At 40.7% G+C, this 26,008-nt stretch overlaps 1 protein-coding gene across 1 annotated transcript in view; it reads right to left on the bottom strand.

Moving 5' to 3' along the window:
* GTF2A1L (general transcription factor IIA subunit 1 like) overlaps nt 1-25,497 on the bottom strand; it is a gene marked incomplete at both ends in the record, with an annotated part of 141,187 nt that extends 115,690 nt beyond the window's left edge. Inside the window, 2 exons of the mRNA XM_082252352.1 lie at nt 21,320-21,421; nt 25,468-25,497. Of these exons, the coding sequence (XP_082108478.1) occupies nt 21,320-21,421; nt 25,468-25,497 (132 nt within the window). The remainder of the gene's footprint in view (nt 1-21,319; nt 21,422-25,467) is intronic.
* Nucleotides 25,498-26,008: the final 511 nt, after the last annotated feature.

Here is a 26,008-nt window from a genome sequence, read left to right as displayed (position 1 = left end):
AAAAATCCTCTATGTATGGTCCCATTGAAAGGGAGGTTTGCTTGCCGCAAGAAACTCTGCAAGATTTGTAATTTTGTCCAACATGGTCAGCAAGATTTCACATGCAAAGGACAAGGTTTACACTTTGGGAGGATTCTTCAATTGCTCTACGGAGTACGTTATTTATTGTCTTACATGTCCGTGCAAGTTACTTTATGTGGGACGTACTATTAGACCAGTTAGGCAGCGGTTCGGCAAACATCGCCGGTTTGTTGAGGTCCGGTGCGATAAGCATAGCGCACCGCGACACTTCGTAGAAGCTCATAACAAATCTACTATGGGCCTTACAATTTGGGTGATCGAAGCCATTTCTAAGGAGTTGCCAGAGGCTGAACATTTCGCTAGACTATGTATGCGTGAGACATACTGGATATACACCTTTGACACCCTTGCACCTCAAGGGTTAAACAAGGAATTGGATAAATTAATGAAGGAACCAGCGCCTAGAACACTTGTGTACAAAGTGTGAAAGGAAAATTATTTTAAGAATAAGTAAATTAAATCATAGCAGACTATGTAGAAAGTGAGAAAATATTTTAGGCGCAACGTCTGTTTAAAAAATTATTTTTGGTTATAATATATAAGAAAAATGTTTCAAATGGTGGATGTTAAGTGATTATGAACTAGAATCTCATGTGAAGCATGTGAGAAAAGTGCTGGTGCAAATATGTTCTGACTTAAAGTGCCTATATTCCAGTACATTAATATATATTTATAAATAATAAATATCAAATATTCATAAACCCACAACTTACTGTATACCAGTGAACGGTTAATATGATATAGTGAAAAAAATTGATCAAAATGAATGTATGGAATTGGATGTTAATACCATACTGTGAATTATATACACACACACAGACACATATATATATATATATATATATATATATATATATATATATATATATATATATATATATATATATATATATATATATATATATATATAATTTTTTTTTTTTTTTTCTTTTTTTTTTCTTTTAAATATCTTGTATCTCTTTATCCTCGTCCCAGTTATCTCTTTTTTTTAGATCATGGTGTCTATTATGCATATTTTTTTCTTTGTTCACTTTACATTGATTGTTGTTATTTATTTTTTTTATCTTATTATTTTTTATTTTAATTTTAGGTTTATGTTTTTTATTTTTCTTTATTCTTTAATTTTTGGTGTATAGATGTATTCATATACTACCTATGTATTGTATGTATACACATACCTATTATGGCTGTACCTTTTATGAGTGTATTGTTCACTCCTTTGTATGCTATTCTATATATAATTTTATGGTGTTTTTAGATAGCTTTTTAGCTGTATACCATTTTTTTTCTCAGTCCCCACTGTGTTCAATAGCTATTTCCGTGATGGAGGACTTTTTTACTTATTGGTTCCCACCCATTGGTTCAGCAATTAGTGACTCACTCAGCCTCATATACACCCGGCAGTGCGATCTTTAATCCTGCACCTGAGGAAAGAGCGTGCATGTCCACGGCGGACTTGGCGCATGCTCGGAAACGCGTTGTGCATCTTCCAGTTTCCGGGTTACCAGCTGTGTCACGGACGTGACCCTTCCTCCCTCTACCGCTGTGTCAGTTTCTGCTGGAAGATCCGAACAGCTTGAGATAAAGGCCGGCCACTTTCTCTCCTGTGATCTACGGCTCCACAGCTCACTGCACGCTGTACATCCTTTCAGAGGGATGGCACCACCCGGTGGACTCTTTTACATCCATGTCAGCTTATCACCATCTGCTTTTGTGAGTTGCTGCCATTTGTTTTTACATATCTTAATTAAAGCAGTCTGCTCCATGTGGCACACAGACACACAACAGAAAGGTTGAGTCAGTCAATTTTTCACCATTTAAACTGGTTGCCTGTGTGATTTTTCCTGTTAATTGATACGGGTAAGTTTAATTACAAATTACAGGAGCATCAAACTTGCAATGCAATTATTTCTTACAATGTTTTTTTTTTTTACTTTTTTCTATCATACCAATACAAACAAAAGAAATAAACACAAGAATGCCTTAACATTTGTAATTGTAAATTTTTTGGGCAAAGTGGTGCATTGTCTGAATGAAATGCAGGGGTGCCAATATTTCTGGCCATGATTATACCTCCTAATACCCAGTCTGTCTAGATAGTATTGGTCACCTGCTGATTTGGCACTAGCCATAAGCAGCTTAACTCTTCAATAAGACACGTATAATCTAACATTTTTTTTACTTTAAGTAATTGCAGTAAAGAGGATGTTTTCATCTTATCAAGACAATGACTTTACAAAGCCCTGTCTCTGCGAAGTACTAACACTGACTAAGGGAACAATGGAAGAAATAGGGAGGGACTAGTTAGGACTGAACAAGTAGTTAATAGGAGGAGTAGCTTAAAAGGAAACAAAATCAAACATTAAAATCTAGTTGCAGTGGCCCAAAACTGCTACTAGATGTTGGAAAACTAGAAAAAAAAAATATTAACCTACTATTTATTGTCAAAAGTATTGGGGCGCCTGCCTTTACACGCACATGAACTTTATTGGCATCCCAGTCTTTGTCTGTAGGGTTCAATATTGGGTTGGCCCACCCTTTGCAGCTATAACCGCTTCAACTGCTCTGGGAAGGCTGTCCACAAGGTTTAGGAGTGTGTCTATGGGAATGTTTGACCATTCTTCCAGAAGCACATTTGTGAAGTCAGGCACTGATGTTGAACGTTAAGGCCTGGCACGCAGTCTCTGCTCCAATTCATCCCAAAGGTGTTCTGTCAGGTTGAGGTGAGGACTCTGTGCAGGCCAGTCAGTTCAGCCACCTCAAACTCGCTCATCCATGTCTTTATGGACCTTGCTTTGTGCACTGGTGCGCAGTCATGTTGGAACAGGAAGGGGCCATCACCAAACTGTTCTCACAAAGTTGGGAACATGATTATCCAAAATGTCTTGGTATGCTGACGCCTTAAAAGTTCCCTTCACTGGAACTAAGGGGCCAAGCCCAATCCCTGAAAAACAATCCCACACTATAATAGACAGTGCACAAAGCAAGGTCCATAAAGGCATGGATGAGCGAGTTTGGAGTGGAGGAACTTGACTGGCCTGTACAGATTCCTGACCTCAACCTGATAGAACATCTTCGGGGTGAATTGGACTGGTGTCTTTTTTCAACCTGACTAACTATGTAACTATGGAGACTGCGAGTCAGGCCTTATCATCCAACATCAGTGCCTGACCTCACAAATGCACTTCTGGAAGAATGGTCAAACATTCACATAGACACACTCCTAAACCTTGTGCACAGCCTTCCCAGAAGAGTTGAAGCTGTTATAGCTGCAAAGGTTGGGCCAACTCAATATTGAACCCCACAGACTAATGCTGGCCATACACTAGCCGAAATATTGGGCAAACTCATTTTCGAAAAACAAAAAATCGGCCATGAGAGCAGACAATCGTGCCATCATGTAATGACCGAATTTCAAACGATAAATCGTTCAATTGACATAAATTAATCAGTTTTTCGTTCAGTTTGTCACATATGCCTAGTGCAAACAGGTTGGCCAAGAAACACATTAACCTTTCAATTTATCGTTCGTTCGGCGGATTTTCAAAACTGTTCCTTTGATTTTTCGGCTCTGAAAAGTTAAAAAAAACTTTTTTTTATCCCAATAACTGGACGAAAAACGAACGATCGGACCAAAATGACAGATTTTTTAACGATCTTTCGGCTAGTGTATGGCCAGCATTAGACTGGGATGCCAATAATGTTCATGTTTGTGTAAAGGCTAGGCCTCCCAATACTTTTGGTAATATAGTACATTTTGGCTCTCCAAGGACCTGTGTTGGAGACACTTTTGGACTACCTTTCTAAACTATCTGTTGATGTTGCATCTTGGTCTTTTCTTCTTATTGCCTACTTCCTGGATCCACACTCCATCTCTATGGGGTTAGCGAATTAACCCATGGTACGTGCTCACAAATACAGCTGACATAATCTGTCATAAATGACTTTGTCCCAATATGTAAACGCATAGAAAATGAATGTATATATTACTTTTTTGCATACGTTACTACTTTTATATCCTTTATTACAGAAAAGCGATTCAAGATGTGTTAATTCACTTATGTACACATAGTTTTTTCTTTGTGTCACTTACATATAGTTTTTTATCGCTCTTGATTTGAACATGCCAGCAATGGATGTCTTTGAATACAGAGCTAATAGAACTGTAATTACTGATGGAGTTTTTATCTCCACCAAATCCGATACTGAGGTTGGCGGTTTGTTTTTAAGACTTAAAAATCTTATGGTGTCAGAATTACATTCTGAATGGGACATTGCGTTTTTAGAATATTATATCTCTAAATCAATGGTTCCGAGAAGCCTGAGATGGGAGGTATCCCCCCAATCAGACGATTCAGCCTTAGAGGCTTGGTCCGATTATTTCAATAATGCTGGTTTACAGTTATTGCGGCATCTTGTTGATATTAAACGTACCAAATTAACCTCCCTAGATAAGGAGATTAAAGAGTTAAAAGAAAAGGTTACCCCTTTTAACACCACAGCTGAGTACAAAACTCTCTCTGAAAATCTTCAAAAGTATTTAAAGAAAGAGGAAAGGGAACAAAAAACTAAGAAACAAAAAAAGTTTAAGAGAGACATGTCCGATTATGATAACCGTACTGTCTTTCAATGGCAAAGGAATCTACTGAATAGTGATCCAAATGATGGCAATCAGACGGACCATGCGATTTCTAATGCTCCTGGGGCTACCTTTGTTCAAACTTCTCTTCCACCCAAAACACAAAAGAAGTCAAAAAACAAGGGTCCCCCCCATAAAAAAGGAAAAAATCCAAAAAATCCGAATTGGAAGGGTAACCATCCACCACAAACACCACATGGAAGAGGCCCTGTTAAGAATAACTGGTACCCTCCTCATCCAGTAGATTCCCCTAGGGGACAGTGGTCTCACAATGAGAATTATCAAAGACATTTCTCTCCCCCTCCATTTAGACCTTACCCTCAACAAACATATGCTAAACCATATAACGTGAACACACATAATAGGTTTTCTCCTTTGAGGCAACAACCTCGACATGATGATCAGTCTCGTTCATACGATGAGGAGTATGACCATCAAAATAGTTCACCCTTTAATTATAACCAGCCACGCCCAGGACCCAGTCATGAATGGGATTTTCCCCGGCAACACAACAAGGGAAAAAGGGGTGCGGATCCAAGCGAGGTACCAGAGGGGGGTGGCGGATCCAAAGAAAAAAGAATAAAAACTTGATTGGATCCGGTATCTTCAACCTTAGCAAGGTGGAACTCAGTCCTGATGAGCTATACACCTTGGATAGAGGTTTGAAGTTCGCTCCACCCAAACCCATTAACAAATTTAGTACATTTATCGATGTCCACAAATATGTGCGCAAAATAAATGTACAAAGGTACATTCTGTCAAAACCCAGAACTGAAGTACCACATGAATATACCTCTTCTATTAAACATTCTGGATTATCAAATCCATCTTTATTTAACCCCCCTGGTCCGGTTGCTCCATCAGTGGCGGTGTTTAAGATTTGGTGTTTAAAGATCTTGCTGAGTTAGCTGTTAAGAAACCCTATATACAGCCTCAACTGAAAAAGGGTCTAAAATCTCTGTGTGAACATAAAGACCTCATAGTGCGCCCTGCAGACAAGGGCGGCGGTATCGTCGTCCTTGATAAACAGGACTACTATGATGAAATGGGTAGAATCCTAGGCGATCAGGACACCTATATCAAAATAACCCTACTACTTCTTTCAAGAAGGAATTGGTGAGAGTGGTGGAGAAAGGCTATGAAAGGAACTTAATAAACAAGAAAGAAAGGTCTTTTTTGGTTCCTAAAGCCCCTCGCATCCCAGTCATGTACTATTTACCGAAAGTACATAAAAACCCGGTAAATCCTCCCGGTCGCCCTATTATTAGCGGCATTAATTCTATTACATCACGTATTGGAAAATACATTTATTTCTATCTACAACCGCTGGTTATTGACACTCCTTCCTTCATTAAGGATACCTGTGATGTTATCAACAGGCTGAAAAATATCAAGTTAGAAGGTGAACATCTGATGGTGACAGCAGATGTCACCTCGCTCTATACTTGTATCCCTCATGATCAGGGTTTAAACGCTGTTGACCACTTCTTAAAGACAGATAAATCTATCTCTCCTTCACATCGAGATTTCATTCTAGATCTGTTGATATTTGCTACCGGAAGGAATTACTTTTGGTTTAATCACCAATACTTTTTACAACAAAGGGGTGTGGCCATGGGGACGAAGTTCGCCCCTAGTTTGGCCAACCTCTTTATGGCCAAATGGGAGGAGGATGTCGTCTTTCCTTATGACGCACCCGAGCTGGTTCTCTGGGTGCGTTATATAGACGACATCCTCCTCCTGTGGAAGGGGGACACCTCATCTCTCGAGACATTCATGTCATTCTTGAATGATAATACGAGAGGTATCCATTTATCTTTTGAATATAGTTCCACTAATATTCATTTCTTAGACCTCAATATTTCCATAGTGGACAATCAGTTTGTCACCAGTACTTTTTTCAAGGACACAGACCGTAACTCGTACCTGCCTGTTGACAGCTGTCATCACAAGGCTTGGTTGGGTGGAATACCTAAGAGTCAATTCATCAGACTTAGGAGGAATTGTACTCATGAACATGAATTCCTCCAACAAGCCCAGCTGCTAAAGGATAGGTTCTTAGTTAAGGGTTATAATTCTGATGTTCTTGAGTCCACTATAATGGAAGTAACCCAGATTGATAGAGCACAATTACTTTCTGGGTCTAAAAATAAAAATAAAACAAAAAACCAGTCTGACTTTGCTAAATGGTCCTTTTTTACCAATTTTTCTATTCAGCATAATTCCATCAAGAGAATTATTTCTAAACATTGGGATGTACTTAGAAATGATCCCATTCTGGGTACCGTCTTACCTGTACGACCCTCGGTCACTTTCAGAGGTGCCCCTGCATTAAGAGGACAATTAGCTCCCAATGTACCGGATGAACCAATTAAACCAAAAACATTTTTTGCTGATCTTATTGGTTTTTATCCCTGCCGGAAGTGCAGAGTGTGCAAATATAATTGTGATAAAAGAAGGAAATTCACATCTTTTCAATCTTCTGTCACAGGGAGTCTTTACCATATCAAGTTTTTCGCCACTTGCATAACTACTCATATTGTTTATTTGTTAACGTGCCCCTGTAAAAAGCAGTACGTGGGACGCACTATTAGGTCCTTTAATGTGCGTGTTAATGAACATATTACGAGCATTCTCACAGGCAAGGATAAGCATACTGTAGGTAAACATTACCTTCTTTATCACCATAAAGATCCCACTGGCACTTTATTTCAGGTCATTGACCAGTATGTACCTCCCTGGAGGGGTGGCTCAAAAATTTGTGGTGTCTCTAGGAGAGAGACATACTGGATCTATACTTTGAAGTCCTACCATCCTTTTGGGTTGAATATAGAGTGGGATATAAACGCCTTTATAAACACAGCTTAGCGTATTAAATATCCCACTCCCACCTGCCTTTCTGGCTATCATTAGCCTTTTACGTTCCCTTTATCCTTATTCGTTCTTTTATGTGATTTTATCATTTTTATTTACGATATTTTTTTAAAAATATTTTTATTACATTTGTCTTTTGGCTGTATACATCATGTAGTTATTTAATAAAAATATTATTTTTTGTTATAGATATCCTGTATTAAGGGTCACCTAATATGGAGATAGACTATGGACTGTGTATAGACAAAATTTGTTATTATGTCCCTTCAACTGTGGACAATTGACATTTTTGTTTTTTCCAAATATTGGTTTCTCATTTTTTAAATGAGCCCACTATGATGATATACTATGGTTTTAGATAACTAAACCGATTTTTTCCCCTCCTTTTCTACTCTTTTGTTGGCGCTGTTTAACTATAACAACGTCATCATTTTATTTTTATTTTCCTCCTTTTTTTGTTCTCTTATTGGCGTTATTCACTATTTGCTGAATCGGCCAATCTGAGTTGTCTCCATTTCTGGTTTGTTGACCTGGTGCATTGATATGCCCTAACTTCCGGTAAAGCGGTCCGCCTTGCCTTGCTGACATCACTTCCGCCCAATCCCGGATGTGATGTCGGCATATCCGGTTTTACATTTCAGATGGAGGCTTGGGGTTGATGATGGTTAAATGCCGTCCCCCCTCGATGTTTTGACGCTGACATCACTTCCGCCCAGTCCCGGATGTGATGTCAGCATATCCTGTCTTACAATCCAGAAAGAAGCTTGGGGTGTACGATGGCTAATGCCATCCCCTCCAGGCATTTCATCACTTCCTGTTAAATACTTATTTTCCCCTTATGATTTAATAGGCTTAATTTTTGGCGCTATACCATAGTGAGGCTTGGAACGCACGCCGGTTTTACTTCCGGTTTCCATGCAGTCCACTGCCTACTTCCTACAGGTGTACCCAATTAATTCTACCTCTATATATATATATGAACACTGGCTACCTGCTGACTTTATCTTTTGAAAAAGGCATTTATGCCGAAACATGTAAAGAGGACTTGGTCAGCCCAGCTGTTTTACATCTTATATGCCTGTCTTTCACGGATGTCTGTAAGTGTATCAGCTTTATTGATATTAAATTGATTTTAGCAATATTACGCTATATGTCCCTCCATTTTTTTCGGTTTTACCACCCACCATGTGGAAGGGGAATCTCTGAATTATTTCATCTACCGGAGATTTGCATGGTTGCCGTTGGAATCGGTGAAAAATCTGTGGGGATACTCCATCATTCTTAAGCCTGTTTGACTCCTACACTATAAGGTGTTTTGGGGTCCCATCCATCTGGTGAGCGCAATATATTTCTACCTTCACTGGTGACGGGATTTGCTGCACTTATATACGATTTGCACCATTATATATTGGACTTTTTATCACCATCCATTGTTTATGTTACTTGTGGAATGCTTCCTGCGATTGGACAATTTATTTTGTTGGAATTTTTTTCTTCTAGCGCTGCACATATTTTTGTATTTGTATTGATTTATCACTCTCCTTAGTTCAGCGATTGATGTCAGCTGCTTACATTTTTTAAGTTAGCGCAATAATCTCTATTTTATTCTGTTTGATTCATGCATACGTTTTCCCATATCCACACCCCTGACGACGGGTATTTCCAGTAACGCGTAGGGTGTTTCTCAAAACCAGTGCTTTATCATCAGACTTGCGTGATCAGGATTAGGGATGATCGAACGGTTCGGGTCGACCATCGGTTCGACCCGAACATTGGCTGTTCGAGGTTCGGCCGAATTTAGAACTTTTTGCCCAAAAAGTTCGGAATTCGGCAACCAGAATCGACCAAAATGCAATGGGACAGGAAATGGGCTTTAAAAGCCCGTGATTGGACCAGAACCATTAGCAAAAGCCAATTGAGGGGGCAGGAGAATGCTAGGAATGTGATTGGAGTGACTAGGGGGTCCCTAGACCAATCATTAGTGAATACGCCCCCCAGGATATAAGATAGCCCTGGCAAATTCCTAGCATTGTAATACAGGGACATGGAAGAGAGTGGAAGCAGTTCTGTTAAATTGGCTTCAAAAGTGTCATTTAGCATTTATTAGTGTGAGGAAAGGCATATCTAGTGTAGTTAGAGTGCTCCTTTACACTTTAGTTAGATGCAAAAATTTAGTTTCTGTAGGGAAAGTGTTAAGTGCCAGGGTGACCGTAATGTAGTGTAGGGTGAACTGACTCTGACTGCTATGGCAGGGTGACCGCAATAGAGAAAAGCTAGTTTCTCTCAAGTCACATTCAGATCACCAATATGGCTTCTCACCTGTCAGCATTCTTTATGCTGCAGGCGTTGCTAGTGCTTTTTTGAGGACATGTTTGGAGTCAGACATGACATCTGAACATGTGTATAGGGGGTATATATACACACCCATGTATGTATGTATATATACACCTAGACATATATAGGTGTGAAAGGAGCAGAAAAAACTACTTGCGCTAATGAAATAATTAACACCAATATAGTTACGCTCCTATCACACCTATATATGTCTAAGTGGGAAATACATATAAGTATGTGTGTATATATACCCCTATACACAAGTTCAGATGTTTTGCCTGCCTCCAAAAACCCCCTAAAAATGCCTGCAACAGCACACCTGGGCGTTTTTTTTACGCTAGCGTTTTTTTGGGCATTTTTTGGGGTTCTTTGGAGGCAGGCAAAACATCTGAACTTCTGTATAGTGGTATATACACCACTATACACAAGTTCAGATGTTTTGCCTGCCTCCAAAGAACCCCAAAAAATGCCCAAAAAAACGCCTGCTACTAAACCAGCAAGGTGTGAAAAGCGAGAAGCCAACAACCTGTTCTATAACTGACCTAATACAAACAATCTTTTTTTTTTTTTTTTTTTTTTTATGGTTCTGGACATGCTACAGAGCTGAAACTGCACAGGTACACCTTTTAGACCCCCCCAGACACAAAATCACACAAAAAAAAGTTCTTAAAAATTGTCATTTTTGATAGAGAACCAAGTATGTGTGTATATATACCCCTATACAGAAGTTCAGATGTTTTGCCTGCCTCCAAAGAACCCCAAAAAATGCCCAAAAAAACGCCTGCTACTAAACCAGCAAGGTGTGAAAAGCGAGAAGCCAACAACCTGTTCTATAACTGACCTAATACAAACAATCTTTTTTTTTTTTTTTTTTTTTTTATGGTTCTGGACATGCTACAGAGCTGAAACTGCACAGGTACACCTTTTAGACCCCCCCAGACACAAAATCACACAAAAAAAAGTTCTTAAAAATTGTCATTTTTGATAGAGAACCAAGTATGTGTGTATATATACCCCTATACAGAAGTTCAGATGTTTTGCCTGCCTCCAAAGAACCCCAAAAAATGCCCAAAAAAACGCCCAGGTGTGTTGTTGCAGGCATTTTTTTGGGGTTTTTGGAGGCAGGCAAAACATCTGAACTTGTGTAGAGTGGTATATATACACACATACTTGCATGTATTTTTACACTTAAACATATATAGGTGTTATAGGAGCAGAGCCATATTAATGTTAATTATTTAATTAGCGCAAGCATATATTTCTGCTACTATCACACCTATATATGTGCAAGTGTAAAAATACATGCAAGTGTGTATGTATATATACCCGTATACACAAGTTCAGATGTTTTGCCTGCCTCCAAAAACCCCAAAAAAATGCCTGCAACAACACACCTGGGCGTTTTTTTTTTTTTTTTTTGGCGCTAGTGTTTTTTTGGGCATTTTTTTGGGTTCTTTGGAGGCAGGCAAAACATCTGAACTTCTGTATAGGGATATATACACACACACTGATATGTATTTTACATTTACATATATAGGTGTTAGGAGCCTAGCCATATTAGTTCAAATTATTTAATTAGCGCAAGTATAGTGTTCTGCTCCTTTAACACCTATATATGTGCAGGTGTATATATACAGACATGGGTGTATGTATATATATATACCCCTATAGACATGTTCAGATGTCATGCCTGACTCCAAACATGTCCTCAAAAAAGCACTATTAACGCCTGCAGCAAAAAAAAAATGCTGACGGCAGCGAAGCCATATTGTTGATCTGAAAGTGACAAAATACAAACAAACAATCCCTTTTTTTCTGGTTCTGGACATGCTACAGAGTTGAAACTTCACAGGTACACTTTTTAGACCCCCCCCCCCCCCCCAGATACTAAATCCAAAGTCAAAATCAAAAAAATCTCTTTTTTTTTTTTTTTTTTTTAATTTTTTCAATAATTGGCTCTCTATCAAAAATGACAATTTTTAAGAACTTTTTTTTGTGTGATTAATAGTCCCTGGGGCATGACCCAGAACCCTAGGCACTTTTTAGGGGCATTTATTGGGTTTTAGGGCTTCAAAATGGTGTTTTTTGATTACCGAAGTTCAGGTCCCATTGATTTCAATGGGGTTCTGAAATCTGGGCCGAACTTTCGGGTAGTTCGGATGTTCTGGCCGAACCGAACTTTTCAAAAGTTCGATCATCCCTAATCAGGATATGATTTTATATTCCTTTTTTGTATTTACCATTTATTGTGTTTTTTTTTTTTTTTTTTTTTTTTTTTTTTTTTAAATATATACATGTATTGCTGTGATTTTTAACTTTAAACATTACATTTATAATTTTATATCAATTTGTGGTGTTTCCTTTGGCCTTTAAAGTCCAGTTTCCCTTAGGGGGGGTTCCTTTTTGTTTATCACAATTGGGGATGTTGGCCAACTGACACCCTACTCTACCTAGATGAGTGTTCTTTAGATCCTTTGATTTTTTTCGGCTCTGAAAAGTTAAAAAACGATTTTCTATTTGTGCACAATAACTGGACGAAGAACGAACGATCGGACCAAATGACAGATTTTCGAATGATCTTTCGGCTAGTGTATAGCCAGCATTAGACTGGGACGCCAATAAAGTTCATGTGCATGTAAAGGCAGGTGTCCTAATACTTTTAGGTAATATAGTGCATTTTGGTTCAATAAAAAAACAGAAAAAAAAAAAAAAAAAACAACAACAACATGAAACTGGGGCAGAACGAAAAGTTTTTACTCCCCGAGTTCAGCTTTAAAAAAGGTACCCATTCTGGCCGGGGGTAACAGAGTTACATAACTCACTGGAGGTTTCTTGGATGATGAGAGGTGGATATGTCCTGTTCAAACCCTTGCATGTGGTATCATGCATTGACATGGATCCATGACATGCATCTTTTTTGCGTTTTTCCCACAAAAGGACAAGAACATAAAAAAAAAAAAAAAAAACCAGTAACCTGATTACAATATCTGTCCAGTTGTGATACAACTCTAAATGACAACCCCATGAGTCTCACCACCTCTCAGCAGTGCATCATATATAGGTGGATGAAGGCTCCACCACATGCTGGTTTAGTTAATAAGCCAGAGCATACAGAATTTCTGATGTGCAATGTACAGTAAACCAAATACTACCGGAATCCGTCTTTCCTCAGTACACAGCAATGAAAGAAGATTGCTGAATGGTTTCTATGGGTTACTGCATTCGGTTTTATTAAATAATCTCACAGGTACGCACACAAAATTGCCCGCTATCAAAATACATTACTTAAAGCATTTTCTCACAGCAGGGAAAAAAAGCTGCTGAAATCCACGTCAATTGAAATATAAGTTAAATTCTCTTGGCACACAGAAGCTGTAAAAAGCTATTGAAGTGTCAAGGCAGTTTTTTTCCCTGCAGAAGAAAAATTTTTTTAAGCATAAAACTTGACTTTCTAGAAAGGGACTTTAGTTTTTTTCAGCACACAGGCCAAGGATTTTTTTATTTAGCAAAAAAACAACCCTACATTAAAATGTATAGATATTTTAGATGTTCACTACAGCAAGTTGCACCATTCGTTACGGAAGTATCTCAGAAGAATGAATTGTTAATAGCTACTGCTGAATCCCTCCGCACCATGGGCATCCGCAGGTAGGGGCAAGGGGGGGCAAATGCCCCCCCTTGGAATCTCAACTTCCCCTTTTAAGTGGTTGTTAAGCCACTTTATACCATCCTGTCTGTTCTGTTTAATAATCATGTGTGCCTGTGTGTCTGTGTTTTAAAAAAATAAGCTGTTCTTTTCCAGTTTTCAGAGGGCCGAGCGCCACTCACGTGACCCGTCGGCTCTCTCCTCTCTCTGGCTGACAGCTGCCTGCAGCGGGCGGGGCCAAGGATTCCTCACTGATGTCAGTTGGGATGGGAGGAGGAGGGGAAGAGGAGAGGAGGAGAGAGGTGGCAGGTCACGTGAGCAGCGAGTGGCACTCTATACTTGTAAAGAATGGCTTATTTTTATAAAAAAACAGACACAGGGGCGCACAGGATTATTAAACAGACTGTAGACAGGATATGAAACTTTGAATGAAACTACAGCAGCAGGGGAGGAGGGGGGGTGGGCACTGACACAGGAGCAGACAGGCAGGGAGGGAGGTGGGTTAGAGAGGACAGGAGGGCTGCGGATGATGGGAGGCACGTAAACTGACCACGGTGTCAGGGCTCAGCAGTCATGGTATACCGCGGTCAGTTTACAGAAGGGAGGATATAGCCACGCAGGATCAGCCAGGTATTTTAGGTGATAGAAGGGGCCAAATTACACAGCAAAGCACTGTGCTGTATAACATGCTTTAAGGGAATATACTCAAAATAAGTATAATGACTAAGCCCCTCCCCTTCATGACATTGTTGAAAAGGGGCGGAGCATGGGTGACCTTAAAATTATGCCCCCCCTGAAAAAAGTTTTGCGGACGCCCATGCTCCGCACCTCTTGATGTGAAAATTTCCAGAAAGGGGACATGTCAAGTCGGGACTGGCAATCTGGAAGAGGTCAGAATATACAATCCCAGCTGTACAGAGGCTGTGTCTAATTGGGCAAGTCCACTTTTAGTGGCCACTGATGCCCTCACTCATCTGACAAATAACATACTTATCCGTCTAAAAAACGAAAAGTCACAATGGGATTTTTGGTTTACCCTCTAGTAGAGAAAAACCTTATACACATAAAAATTACAAAAACTTCTATTAGGGGTACATCGAAATGAAAATTCTGGACTGAAACCGAAAAATTTGAGATGGACTTGGCCAAAAACCGAAACTAAAATGGACAGTTTAACCACTTGCCGACCACCCGCCACAGTTTTACTGTTGCAGGCTGGCTCGGCTGCGCGAAGCGAGGTAGGGGTACATAGGTCACATGAGTGGTGCTAGGGGTGAGTGCGTTCTTCCGGCGGCAAGCTCCTCCCCCCACTAGGGCACCCACGATCGCTCCCGGCTGAGAGAGAAGGACGGTCAGCTGTTATAAACACAGCTGACCGTTCTTCTCTCTGGAATGATCACAGAGCTCCTGTGATCCTTCTACATAGGATCACAGGTCTCTGTGGTCATTTCACAAGTCCATCCCCCATACAGTTAGAAAAACACCCCTTAGTCTCACACTTAACCCTCTGATAACCCCTAGGTTAACTCCTTCCCTGCCAATGTCATTATGACAGTAACAGTGCATATTTTTAGCACTGATTACTGTAGTAATGTCACTGGTCCCCCCAAAAGTGTCAAAAATGTCAGTTAGGGGTCTGCCGCAATGTCGCAGTCCTGCTAAAAAAATGCAGATTGCCGCCATTACTAGTAAAAATAAAAATAAAAAGAGAAATCTTTCCCCTAGTTTGTTGACGTGATAACTTTTGCACAAACCAATCAAAATACGCTTATTAGGATTTTTTTTACCAAAAATATGTAGCAGTATACAAATTAGCCCAAAAGGATAAAAAAAAATTAGATTTTTAAATGTATTTTTTTGGGAATGTTATATAGAGCAATTTTAAAAATATATATATTTTTCTTTTTTCAAAATTGTCGCTCTCTTTTTTGTTTATAGCGCAAAAAATAAAAACAACAGAGGTGATCAAATACCACCAGGCTCTATTTGTGACAAAAAAGGACATCAATTTTATTTTTGATACAGTGCCGAATGGCAAAAAAATGGCCTTGTCATTAAAGGGAGCAAACCCTTCCAGTCCAGAACTGGTTAAAATAAAAATTTTAATTAAATTAATGTGGCATGGGATTTTGCATCAGAGCCGATGGGACGCAGCGTGCCATTATCAGCACCTTTTTTTTTTTTTCCAACCGCCAAAACGCACATAACCCTATTTTTAGCCGATAATTTTTGGCGGCCGATATATCGGTGCATTCCTAAACATTTGCATTATTTTAGTACAATGTCATATAAAAAAACTGCCACAAATGCATAATCACAGCTTCAGTTAAAAATCAATGCTAAGTGGAAGGTTTACATTACAAACATCATACAAATGAGAGCCTAGTTTTACAGGCGCACTACAGGTCTACGCGTTTTGCAGAACAAACCGCTTCTTCAGGACCTTGGAAGTCTCAAATATTTGTAATAAAATATGTTATACAGCTAAAATAAACAAAGAAAAATAAATACACCCATTTTTAATATACATAAGTGACCAAACATGTGAAAACAACATCTGCCCATAACAGCAAAAAAATAAATAAAAAAAATATTCATTCTTGACCTTTCACCCTCTCCAAGACATAGTGATATATTATTACTTAATAGGCTATATAACAATCTATTCTTAGAACTGTTATCAGGAGAAAAATCTTACCACAAAAGTCGCATTATTCGCATGCACAAGGGGCTCTCTGAGTAGTAAAACGCATATAGAGAGGACAAAAGTGCTGATATATATATATATATATATATATATATATATATTTTAAATAGTGTGAGATAGTGCATGAGATATATTCGCATGAGATATATTCCCAGAGGCCACCCCCACATTATGGGCGAGACTAGGCTAATGGCGCAGTAACATAGCACCCATGGTGTACGGAACGGGCTCCTCCCCACCCTCCTCGGCATCTCAAAGATTTGGCAAAAAAACGGAAATGACGACAAGGCTGAAAGTCACATTAAGGCCCGGAAGCCATGTCACAGAGCCGGCGCCATATTGGTAGCACAGACCGGAAGTGGCATCACAATGGGCCCCGTGTCACCTGTGCTTGCCTTCCAGGTACTCCTAGTTCACGAGGGAAGTAGAGCTCTGGTGGGAATAACTTTAAAAAGGACTTAACAGTAATGAAAGAAAAAGCAACAAGTTCAGGGAGAAGTTGAGTGGATCTGAGTAAATAGGGCAATCCTGAACAAGTGATATGGCACTGCTCAGTAGTATGCTGAACAAGTGCGTCAACGTGGGTAATGTCTAAGGAACTGGAGGACAAACTGTTAGCTAAAGTCTCACTTCCAGTGGTGCAACATGTTTAGTGGGTTGCCAACCCTCTCACCCATCCTGTGCTTCAGCTGTGAATGTCAACGGTGGAGGGACCCTTCGTGGATCAATGGCTAGAGCTTCGGTGAGCCCGCTCTGTATGGCTGAACATTCTGCTGCTAGGCCGCACTGGAAGGCAACTGCCGGTGGACTAAGCACTCTAGCCTAGGCTTCCTTTCTTGATTTGGCGCCAAGTGCCCAGAACAGCTCCCTAAATTTCTCTAGATGCCTCCTCTCAGGTCGCATAGCTTCCTCGGGACTGTGGTTTCCTTGCCACTTGTACTTACTGAAACTATGTCTCCCACAGTCCTTTTTCTTAACCCCTCCTCCTAGTCCGATTTCGACCAGGGAAAGGGCATACAAATTAATAGAGGCATAGCTAACAGACATGCTGGGACTTGTCCCACAATGATAAGTCTGTAAAGTTTTTTTTTTAACTTGTTTTCACCAGAAGGGCCCTTGTGCCAGCCCCTGGCTACACATACAGGATGCAGTCTGTAAACAGAATTAACACAGCAGTTTTTGATCCCACTGTAACATTGTTTACTTATCTGCTGATCCTTCCTGTGACTAGTTAGGTTAAGCATACATGGAGGTTACATGGGTTGGAAGAAACCATTTAATACTAATAAGGGTGCGTACAATGGTCCGCTTTGTTCATGTGGATTTTTTACAAAACAAAAAAAAATGTTGCTCCAACTGCTGCTCTTTCCCAAGTCCACCTTTAAGAAAAAAATATAATAAATGCACATGTAGCACTACTCCCATGGGAGCTGCTGGATATGGATTCCCCTGGGTTACCTATAGCAACAACTTGATAATTCAATATATTCTAAGTGCTTGGCTCAGTCAGAAAACAGTCCAGGGGATTTGGTTTTTGGTGTTTTTATTGAGAACTGGGATAGGAGAAGGGATGAGTGGGATACTCCAACTGAATGAACTATGCACAAGTTTGGGACTTCTAGCTGTAGCTGAATGCGGCAAGGCCGCTGCTTCACTTTGCCACTGTAGTGAAGTAGTAATTAAGCGAACTGTAAAGTGAATCACTCTTCAGGGCCCTGCTTGGCACCCCCTTTACCCTTACTCTTCAAGTTTCTACTCGGCACCCCCTTTATTCTGACACACTGTGCGAGCTGACCTTTATCCTCTGACTTCACTGGAGTGGTCCCCCTTCCTGGGCAGACCCCTTGGCAAGCCCCTTGGTACTCACGGACATTGTTTTTCCCAGAAGGCTCTGCCCGCAGCTCCACTGTCAGCTTTACAGGATCCTTTTTGGCTCAGCTCCGCACCTGGTTCACTAGGCCAACTGCCTATGACCACTTTACTCAGACAGCAGGAGGAGAGACAGCCGTCAGCCTCCTCCTGGGACTCTGCTTCCCGCCAAAGATGCCCTGTCACATGTCCCCCTGGCTTTTATGAGCATTCCCAGGATGCACTGCAGGTGTGCCCTCCCACTGGGACCCTCACAAAAGCCTATGTGTCACTGGCTGGGTTTCCTCCACTGTCCAACATGCTCCCCTATTGGATACAGTGGGGACACTCCCTCAGACCCATTAAATCATACATGGGAACATGTAACAGGCAAAACTAACAGATCAGGCTCCCCTGGTAAGCAGATGGAGCATACAATGCTTTTTCCTAGCACCTATCTAGGAGGGTGCTACACACATATTTGCAGGAAAAAAAATGTGAACTTATTATTTTTTTCCATAAGAGCTGGCAGATCATTGTACCCACTATCAGTGGATCATGGGTACAATGCCAGGCTCCTGCAATATCTTCCTCCAGCTCTATGACTGTATCAAGGTACAGGTTTTCAGTTGGAGAGCTAGAGGAAGTGTCAATAGATTAGGGGTACAATGATTATCCATAGCTCCAAACTGTCCCACGATTTGGAAAAAAGTCCCTCATTTTGGTCTGATCTATATAGTTGTATATAAAATGCACTTTTTATCTTTTAAAAAGTGTTTCCCGGTGCTAAACCTTTCATCCGATATCTAAATTGCTGCATTTGTAAATTTCAAAAGCCAGTACAAAAGAATAGTAGTGGTAAAAAAAAAAAAAACACTTGTGGGTTTAACTAATTTTTTTTTTTATAGAATTATCCTTTAAGGGGGTGTGACAGGGGGTGTGTCCTATGCCTACATACTTTTGCTAATAGGTGTCCCTCGTTCCCATCTCCAAAAATTGGGAGGTATGCGATTACCATACTTTTATTCCATTGCCGTGGTGGTAGATGGGACTTGAAGTCTCTTCATTTCAAGATTGTGAGTGAATGATGAGACTGTGCGGGCAGAGCAGTCCCGCACCCTGTCGGTGGGAAGATATGTGGGGGGGGGGGGGGGGTAAACAAGTACCATGATGCAAAAAGGTGGAATTAGCCTTTAGTTTAGTTTAAAATGACATGCTCAAAGTCTACCGTTTAACTACAGCATTGTCACCTTTGTGGAAAAATAATGGATCTACAGGCAGGATCAAAAGTTAATATGACTATGTTACTGGGGGGGGCAAAGAATAATAAAAACCGATGTGTACGAATAGCAGATTGCATCACATGTATAGCTCGTATCCCCGCAGGAGCCTATTGGTATGATGGGTTGTCTGTTCTGCCACAACTCTAGGAAGGGCCAGGAATAAGGGCTCAATGGGACATTAACATTTACCAACATTTGTTCAGGAATGAGGTATGGTTTTCACTTTATTAATCTTACAGCCCTATGTGACATTTACCAAAAACAATCTCCAAAAGGTCCATCATGGCTCCTGCAAAGTGTTCCAATCAATAATGCTTCACAGGGAGCATGAGCAATGTTGATTGGAGCACTGTGCAGGGAGTGTGTCAAAGTTATAAAGATTTAGACTGCTGTGCTCTATCTTAATGGTTCCAGATCTCCAGCAGGCTGCCAGGACGGGGCACTCTAGCAAAATGATTTATGCCACTCGATTGCTTACAGTAAAAGTATTAAAAATTGAATATCAAATAACAGGCAGAGCAAGATGCCCGTATGATCCTTTTGTCTTGTGCACGCGCAAAGTATGCATATGCTGCCTGTAGATGCAAAGCCAAGAGCATGCATAGTATGTTCCTCAATGACCTCTAGAGCAGTGATTTTAAAGCAGGGTGCTGCATGGTACCTAGTCTGCCTTGGATCAGCATCATGTGTTGCCATGGTGTGGGTGAGCAGGACATCACTCTAACAACCAATGGCACTCTAGGACTGGGACGCATAGTATCATTCGTTGCTGTGGGATGGTGGCTTGCTTGTCTCCTTCAGATGTCCTCCACCTCCTGCCCTCTGCTGCACTGTTGGAGCTGAAAGGTAGGTGTGAGGAGGACATGTGCGATTGGGTGACTCTATGGTGATGGGGGGACTCATGTATAAGGGCACTCTGATGCAATAGGGCCACTAAAGTGATGGGGGAGCCACTGATGTGATGGGGGGGGGGGACTCATGTATAGGGGCACTCTGATGTAATAGGGCCACTTATGTGATGAGGGGGCAACCTTTGACGTGATGGGGAGTTTCACATGTAGGGGTACTCTGAAGTAATAGGGCCACTGAAGTGATGGGGGCAACCTTTGACGTGATGGGGAGACTCACGTGTAGGGGCACTCTGAGGTTAAAAGGCCACTGAAGTGACGGGGGGGCCACTGACGTGATGGGGGGAACCATTGACGTGATGGGGAGTTTCACGTGTAGGGGTACTCTGAAGTAATAGGGCCACTGAAGTGATGGGGGCAACCTTTGATGTGATGGGGAGACTCACGTGTAGGGGCACTCTGAGATTATAAGGCCACTGAAGTGACGGGGGGGCCACTGACATGATGGGGGGAACCTTTGGCGTGATAGGGGGGGAAACCCTGGCGTGACGGGGGGGGGGGAATCTCTGACATGAAGTTAATTTCATCAGACTGGTTGTATGTATTGTTGAAGGCTCAGCTTTTCCATTGATACGTAACCTTTACATTTTTTACATTTTAGACTGGGGTACCTCGAGATTTTGCATATTTTTAAAGGGTGCCACAACAGAGAAAAAGTTGAGAACGCTGCTCTAGAGAACATACACTTTTGCCTTGCATTGTATGTCATGAGAGGGCATGCCAAGGTGTTTAACTTGGATCAATTTGGCCTCAAGGACATCTGCACCCCCACCCTTTCCCACCTTCCCCCTCTTCCCTCTTAATGCACAACCAGGAACTACCTTCATGAGAATATGTTGTATGTGCAGGTATCCTAGAATGCTGGCTATTGGAGAACTATGCCACTTCAAACTGATCACCCTTTCATGCCAACAGGTTCCCTTTATCATACCCTTCACTGTGAACAGACATGATAAACAGCATAACATTTATTAAATAGCTAAACATTTTGACACTTACTCGCTTAAGCTCCTTAAGAACCTGCTCATCAACACCTTCTTCAGCAAAAAGTTCACTTACGCCTTCAATAACATCTTCGATAATAGACTTGTAGAGTTTTGGCTGTGCAAGAAAAGAAAGGTCAGTCGGCATTGGCTGTCAGTCATTGTTTGGAAAGTTCTCACAATTCCACCGCTTCTTTCCATCTCTGTTCTCATCCTGCTAACTTACGATAAAACGAATATCTGTGCAATGTGTCTTCCAACATGAGCTCTGCCTGTCCTACCAATTCAATAAACAGCAATCAACATATCTGAGGATTGACATTTAAGGCACAGTCTTCTGCACTTTTCAAGTAAACATTTTTGACGGGCGCTGTTAATAAATGCAATCCGTCCAACGTGAGCCGCCCTGTAAGTTAGAAAATTAATTTTTCCTGATAGTCTTTCTTTATGATTAAAATCACCTGACATTTAGGAAAACCTTTCAGAAGAATTCACAGACAACACCCAGGTGGTTTTATTTAGGAAGATAGGGAGACATAGAAAATATTTTGGCGTTTAGGGCCACATTCCCAGACGTACCGATCCGGACACCAAAAAGACTGTTTTCACCAACACAGGGTGCACTGTTAAAAAGAAAGGGGGACCTCTACCGTATCTGCAAGTCCATCCTGGACTCCAATGCATAGATCAGAAGGCAGTCTGAAAACGGCCCTTCGCAAGGGTGAACAGAACAGTATGCTCATTTGAATGAGGTCCATAGAAGGTTTCATACAGTGCCTTGCGAAAGTATTCGGCCCCCTTGAACTTTTTGACCTTTTGCCACATTTCAGGCTTCAAACATAAAGATATAAAACTGTAATTTTTTGTGAAGAATCAACAACAAGTGGGACACAATCATGAAGTGGAACGAAATTTATTGGATATTTCAAACTTTAACAAATAAAAAACGGAAAAATTGGGCGTGCAAAATTATTCAGCCCCCTTAAGTTAATACTTTGTAGCGCCACCTTTTGCTGCGATTACAGCTGTAAGTCGCTTGGGGTATGTCTCTATCAGTTTTGCACATCGAGAGACTGAAATTTTTGCCCATTCCTCCTTGCAAAACAGCTCGAGCTCAGTGAGGTTGGATGGAGAGCTTTTGTGAACAGCAGTTTTCAGTTCTTTCCACAGATTCTCGATTGGATTCAGGTCTGGACTTTGACTTGGCCATTCTAACACCTGGGTATGTTTATTTGTGAACCATTCCATTGTAGATTTTGCTTTATGTTTTGGATCATTGTCTTGTTGGAAGACAAATCTCCATCCCAGTCTCAGGTCTTTTGCAGACTCCATCAGGTTTTCTTCCAGAATGGTCCTGTATTTGGCTCCACCCACCTTCCCATCAATTTTAACCATCTTCCCTGTCCCTGCTGAAGAAAAGCAGGCCCAAACCATGATGCTGCCACCACCATGTTTGACAGTGGGGATGGTGTGTTCAGGATGATGAGCTGTGTTTTTTTACCAAAAATATGTAGCAGAAAACAAGTAACAAGTTGGCCTAAAATGAAAAAAAATATTTTTACATTTTTTTTTTTTTTGAGAATTTCATATAGCAGAATGTGAAAAATATTTTTTTTTTTTTCAAAATTGTCGCTCTTTTTTTTGTTTGATCACCTGTGCAATTTTTATTTTTTGCGCTATAAATACCACCAAATGAAACCTCTATTTGTGGGGAAAAAGCGCATCAATTTTATTTGGCTACAGCATCGCACGACTGTTAAAGTAACGCAGTGCCGAATCGCAAAATAGGGCCTGGTAAGGAAGGGGGCAAATCCTTCCGGTCTTAGGCCCCTTTCAAACATACGGTCCGTTCAGTTCATTCACATCAAAATGTATCAGTTTTTCATCCGTTTTTTTTTTTTTTTTTTAATCACTTGCCGATCGGTCACATTGACCGTACTGCGGCAAAGTGGTTCGTTATCGTCCAGCGACGTAGTACTACGTCGCTGGACTCCTCCCCCTGTAGGTGGCGCGCTCCCGCTGTTTTCAGTCACAGCGGGAGTCGGGCCAGGGGAGGAGCGGCAGCGATCGCCGCTGCTCTTCCCTGATCGTCGGGGAATCTAGTTTGGAGATCCGCCCGCCTGTGTAAACAGAGCGGGCGGATCTCCTCAGTGACAGATTGCAGTGTTCAGCATAGCTGAACCTGCGATCTGTCCCTGACTCACTCAGTCACCTCCCCCCACACACGTCAGTAAGCATCAGGCATACATTAACCCCTCCCTCTCCAATAAAATTAACCCCTTCCCTGCCAGTGTCATTTTTACAGTAACAGTGCATATGTATAGCACTGATTACTGCAGTAATGTCACTGGTAACCCCAAAAGTGTCAAAAATGTCAGTCAAGGGTCCGATCTGTCCGCCGCAATGTCGCAGTCCGGCAAAAAAAAAAAAAAAAAAAAAAAAAAAAAAAAAAAAAATCGCAGATCGCCGCCATTACTCGTTAAAAAAAAAAACCACCAAAAATGACAGAAATCTTTCCCTTAGTTAGTAAAAGCAATAACTTTTGCGCAAGCCAATCAAAATACGCTTATTGTGATTTTTTTTAACAAACATAGGTAGCAGAAAACAAATTGGCCAAAAATTTTAAAAAAAATTTGATTTTTAAATTTTTTTGGGGGGGAATTTCATATAAAAAAAATGTTAAAAATATTGTTATTTTTTCAAAATAAACACTTTTTTTGTTTATAGCGCAAAAAGTAAAAAAAAAAAAAAAAAAAAAAAAAAAAAAAAAAAATCGCACATGTGATCAAATACCACCAAAAGAAAGCTCTATTTGTGGGGAAAAAAGGACGTAAATTTTGTTTGGGTATGGCGTCGCACGACCGCGCAATTGTCAGTTAAAGTCGCACAGTGGCGAATCGCAAAAAGTGGCCCAGACGTAAGACAGCAAAATCCTCCGGTGGTAAAGTGGTTAAACCACTACCAATGCAAAAACGGATGGAAAAACGGACCGTTTGTCCGTTTACATCCGTTTTTCGTCTGACCCGTTTTTTTTTTGACGGATGAAAAATAGGGCATTCGCCTGTTACAAAAAACCAGACATTGACGGAAGCGGATGAAAATGGATGTTAATGAATGATCATCTGTTTTTACATAGAGATGCATTGATGTCCGTTTTTCATCCTTTAACGGATTGATTAAAAACAGACAAACGGACCGTATGTGTGAAAGGGGCCTTAAAGTGGTTAATTAAGTTTAATAAATAAATAAAAAAAAAAAAAAAAAAAAACACACAACAAATTGCAATGCACCCCGTCACGTCACGTCACATGCACACATTTTAGCATTTGGACTAGTGCCGCTCAACCACTCTAGCATACTGATGTGTACCATGCGGCTGTATGTCCCCAAACACTCACTGTCTGCATTTAAGGAGACCCATATGGCAGTAAAATGGGGACCAGCACCATGTCTGTGCAGCCGCTGTGTCCCTGTAAACATGAACGGGATTGCCCGCATGTAAATGCTTGGACCCCCTGTGCATCCCATGCAGGTAAAGACGGCCCTTTGTAAGGATGTACGCCGTGTGAATGAATCCTAAATTTACGACAAAATGAACTGGAAAGTATAAAAAAAAAAACAAAAAAACTGCATAGCAACCTACAGAAAAGCGTCATGGACGCCTTAGGAACCAGTTAGGTGTTGTTGTTCTCCTCTTAGGCCTCACACACACTGGGTGTTTAGTCACGGTGCATTAGACTGCGGAGCATTGTTCAGTCCCCTGTAAAACTCTATGAGAGGCTGAAAGCAGAGCAGTGCGAATGTTTATGGCAGTATGTGTCCCAGGACAAATGCCCAGTGTGCATGAGGCCTAAAAAATCAAGCGAGCAATCTGGTTGCCATGGGCAACAGTTCTAGGTTGCTCCCTCCAGTTTTATACGGCAGCCCACAAAGACTTATGGGCCATACACACTATAAGATTTTCTGAAGACTTTTTCCTTTAGACTTACCAAAACCATATAATATGAGGTCAAACCTAAACACTTTCAATTTGTATGCAATCTGGCAGGCCCTTGTACTACATAGAAAAGGTAAATCTGAAGGAAAAAGTCTTCAGAAAATCTTATAGTGTGTATGGCCCTTTACCTACTACTACTACTAATACTACTATGGTATTTCACCTACCACAGGATTGGGATTACTAGAGTGAGCCATGACTCATCCCCATCAACCTTCACCTGCCGTGTCAAGCTGTCCCACCTGCTCCTCCTCAGTAGCTGAAACACATGACCATAAAATCACATGACCCCGCTGTTACCTGGAAGGTGTCTTTCCAGCTTCCTTCTAGAAGGATATGATCCTTGCTGCACCCTTGAAGCCAGTGAACGGATCAAACGTCTTGACCTCCAGGAGATTTTCCCCCCTCATGACCAGGCCATTTTTTGCTATACGGCATTACGGCATTGGGTTACATTAACTGACAATTTTGCAGTCATGCAAAATTGTGGGTTTCCCCCCACAAATAGAGCTTTCTTTTGGTGGTATTTGATCACCTGTGTGTTTTTAAATTTTTGCACTATAAACAAAAAAAAAACAATTTTGAAAAAAAAAAATTTTTTTTTTTACTTTCTGCTTTAAAAAAAAAAAAAAAAATATATATATATAAATTAAAAAAACAAATTTCTTCATAAATTTCGACCAATATGTATGTTTGGTAAAAATAAAT

Source organism: Pelophylax lessonae (genome assembly GCF_965119305.1).
Source record: "Pelophylax lessonae genome assembly, chromosome: 3".
NCBI lineage: Eukaryota > Metazoa > Chordata > Amphibia > Anura > Ranidae > Pelophylax > Pelophylax lessonae.
The sequence above is the reverse complement of the archived record's forward strand: the minus strand, read 5'-3'. Positions and strand labels throughout refer to the sequence as shown.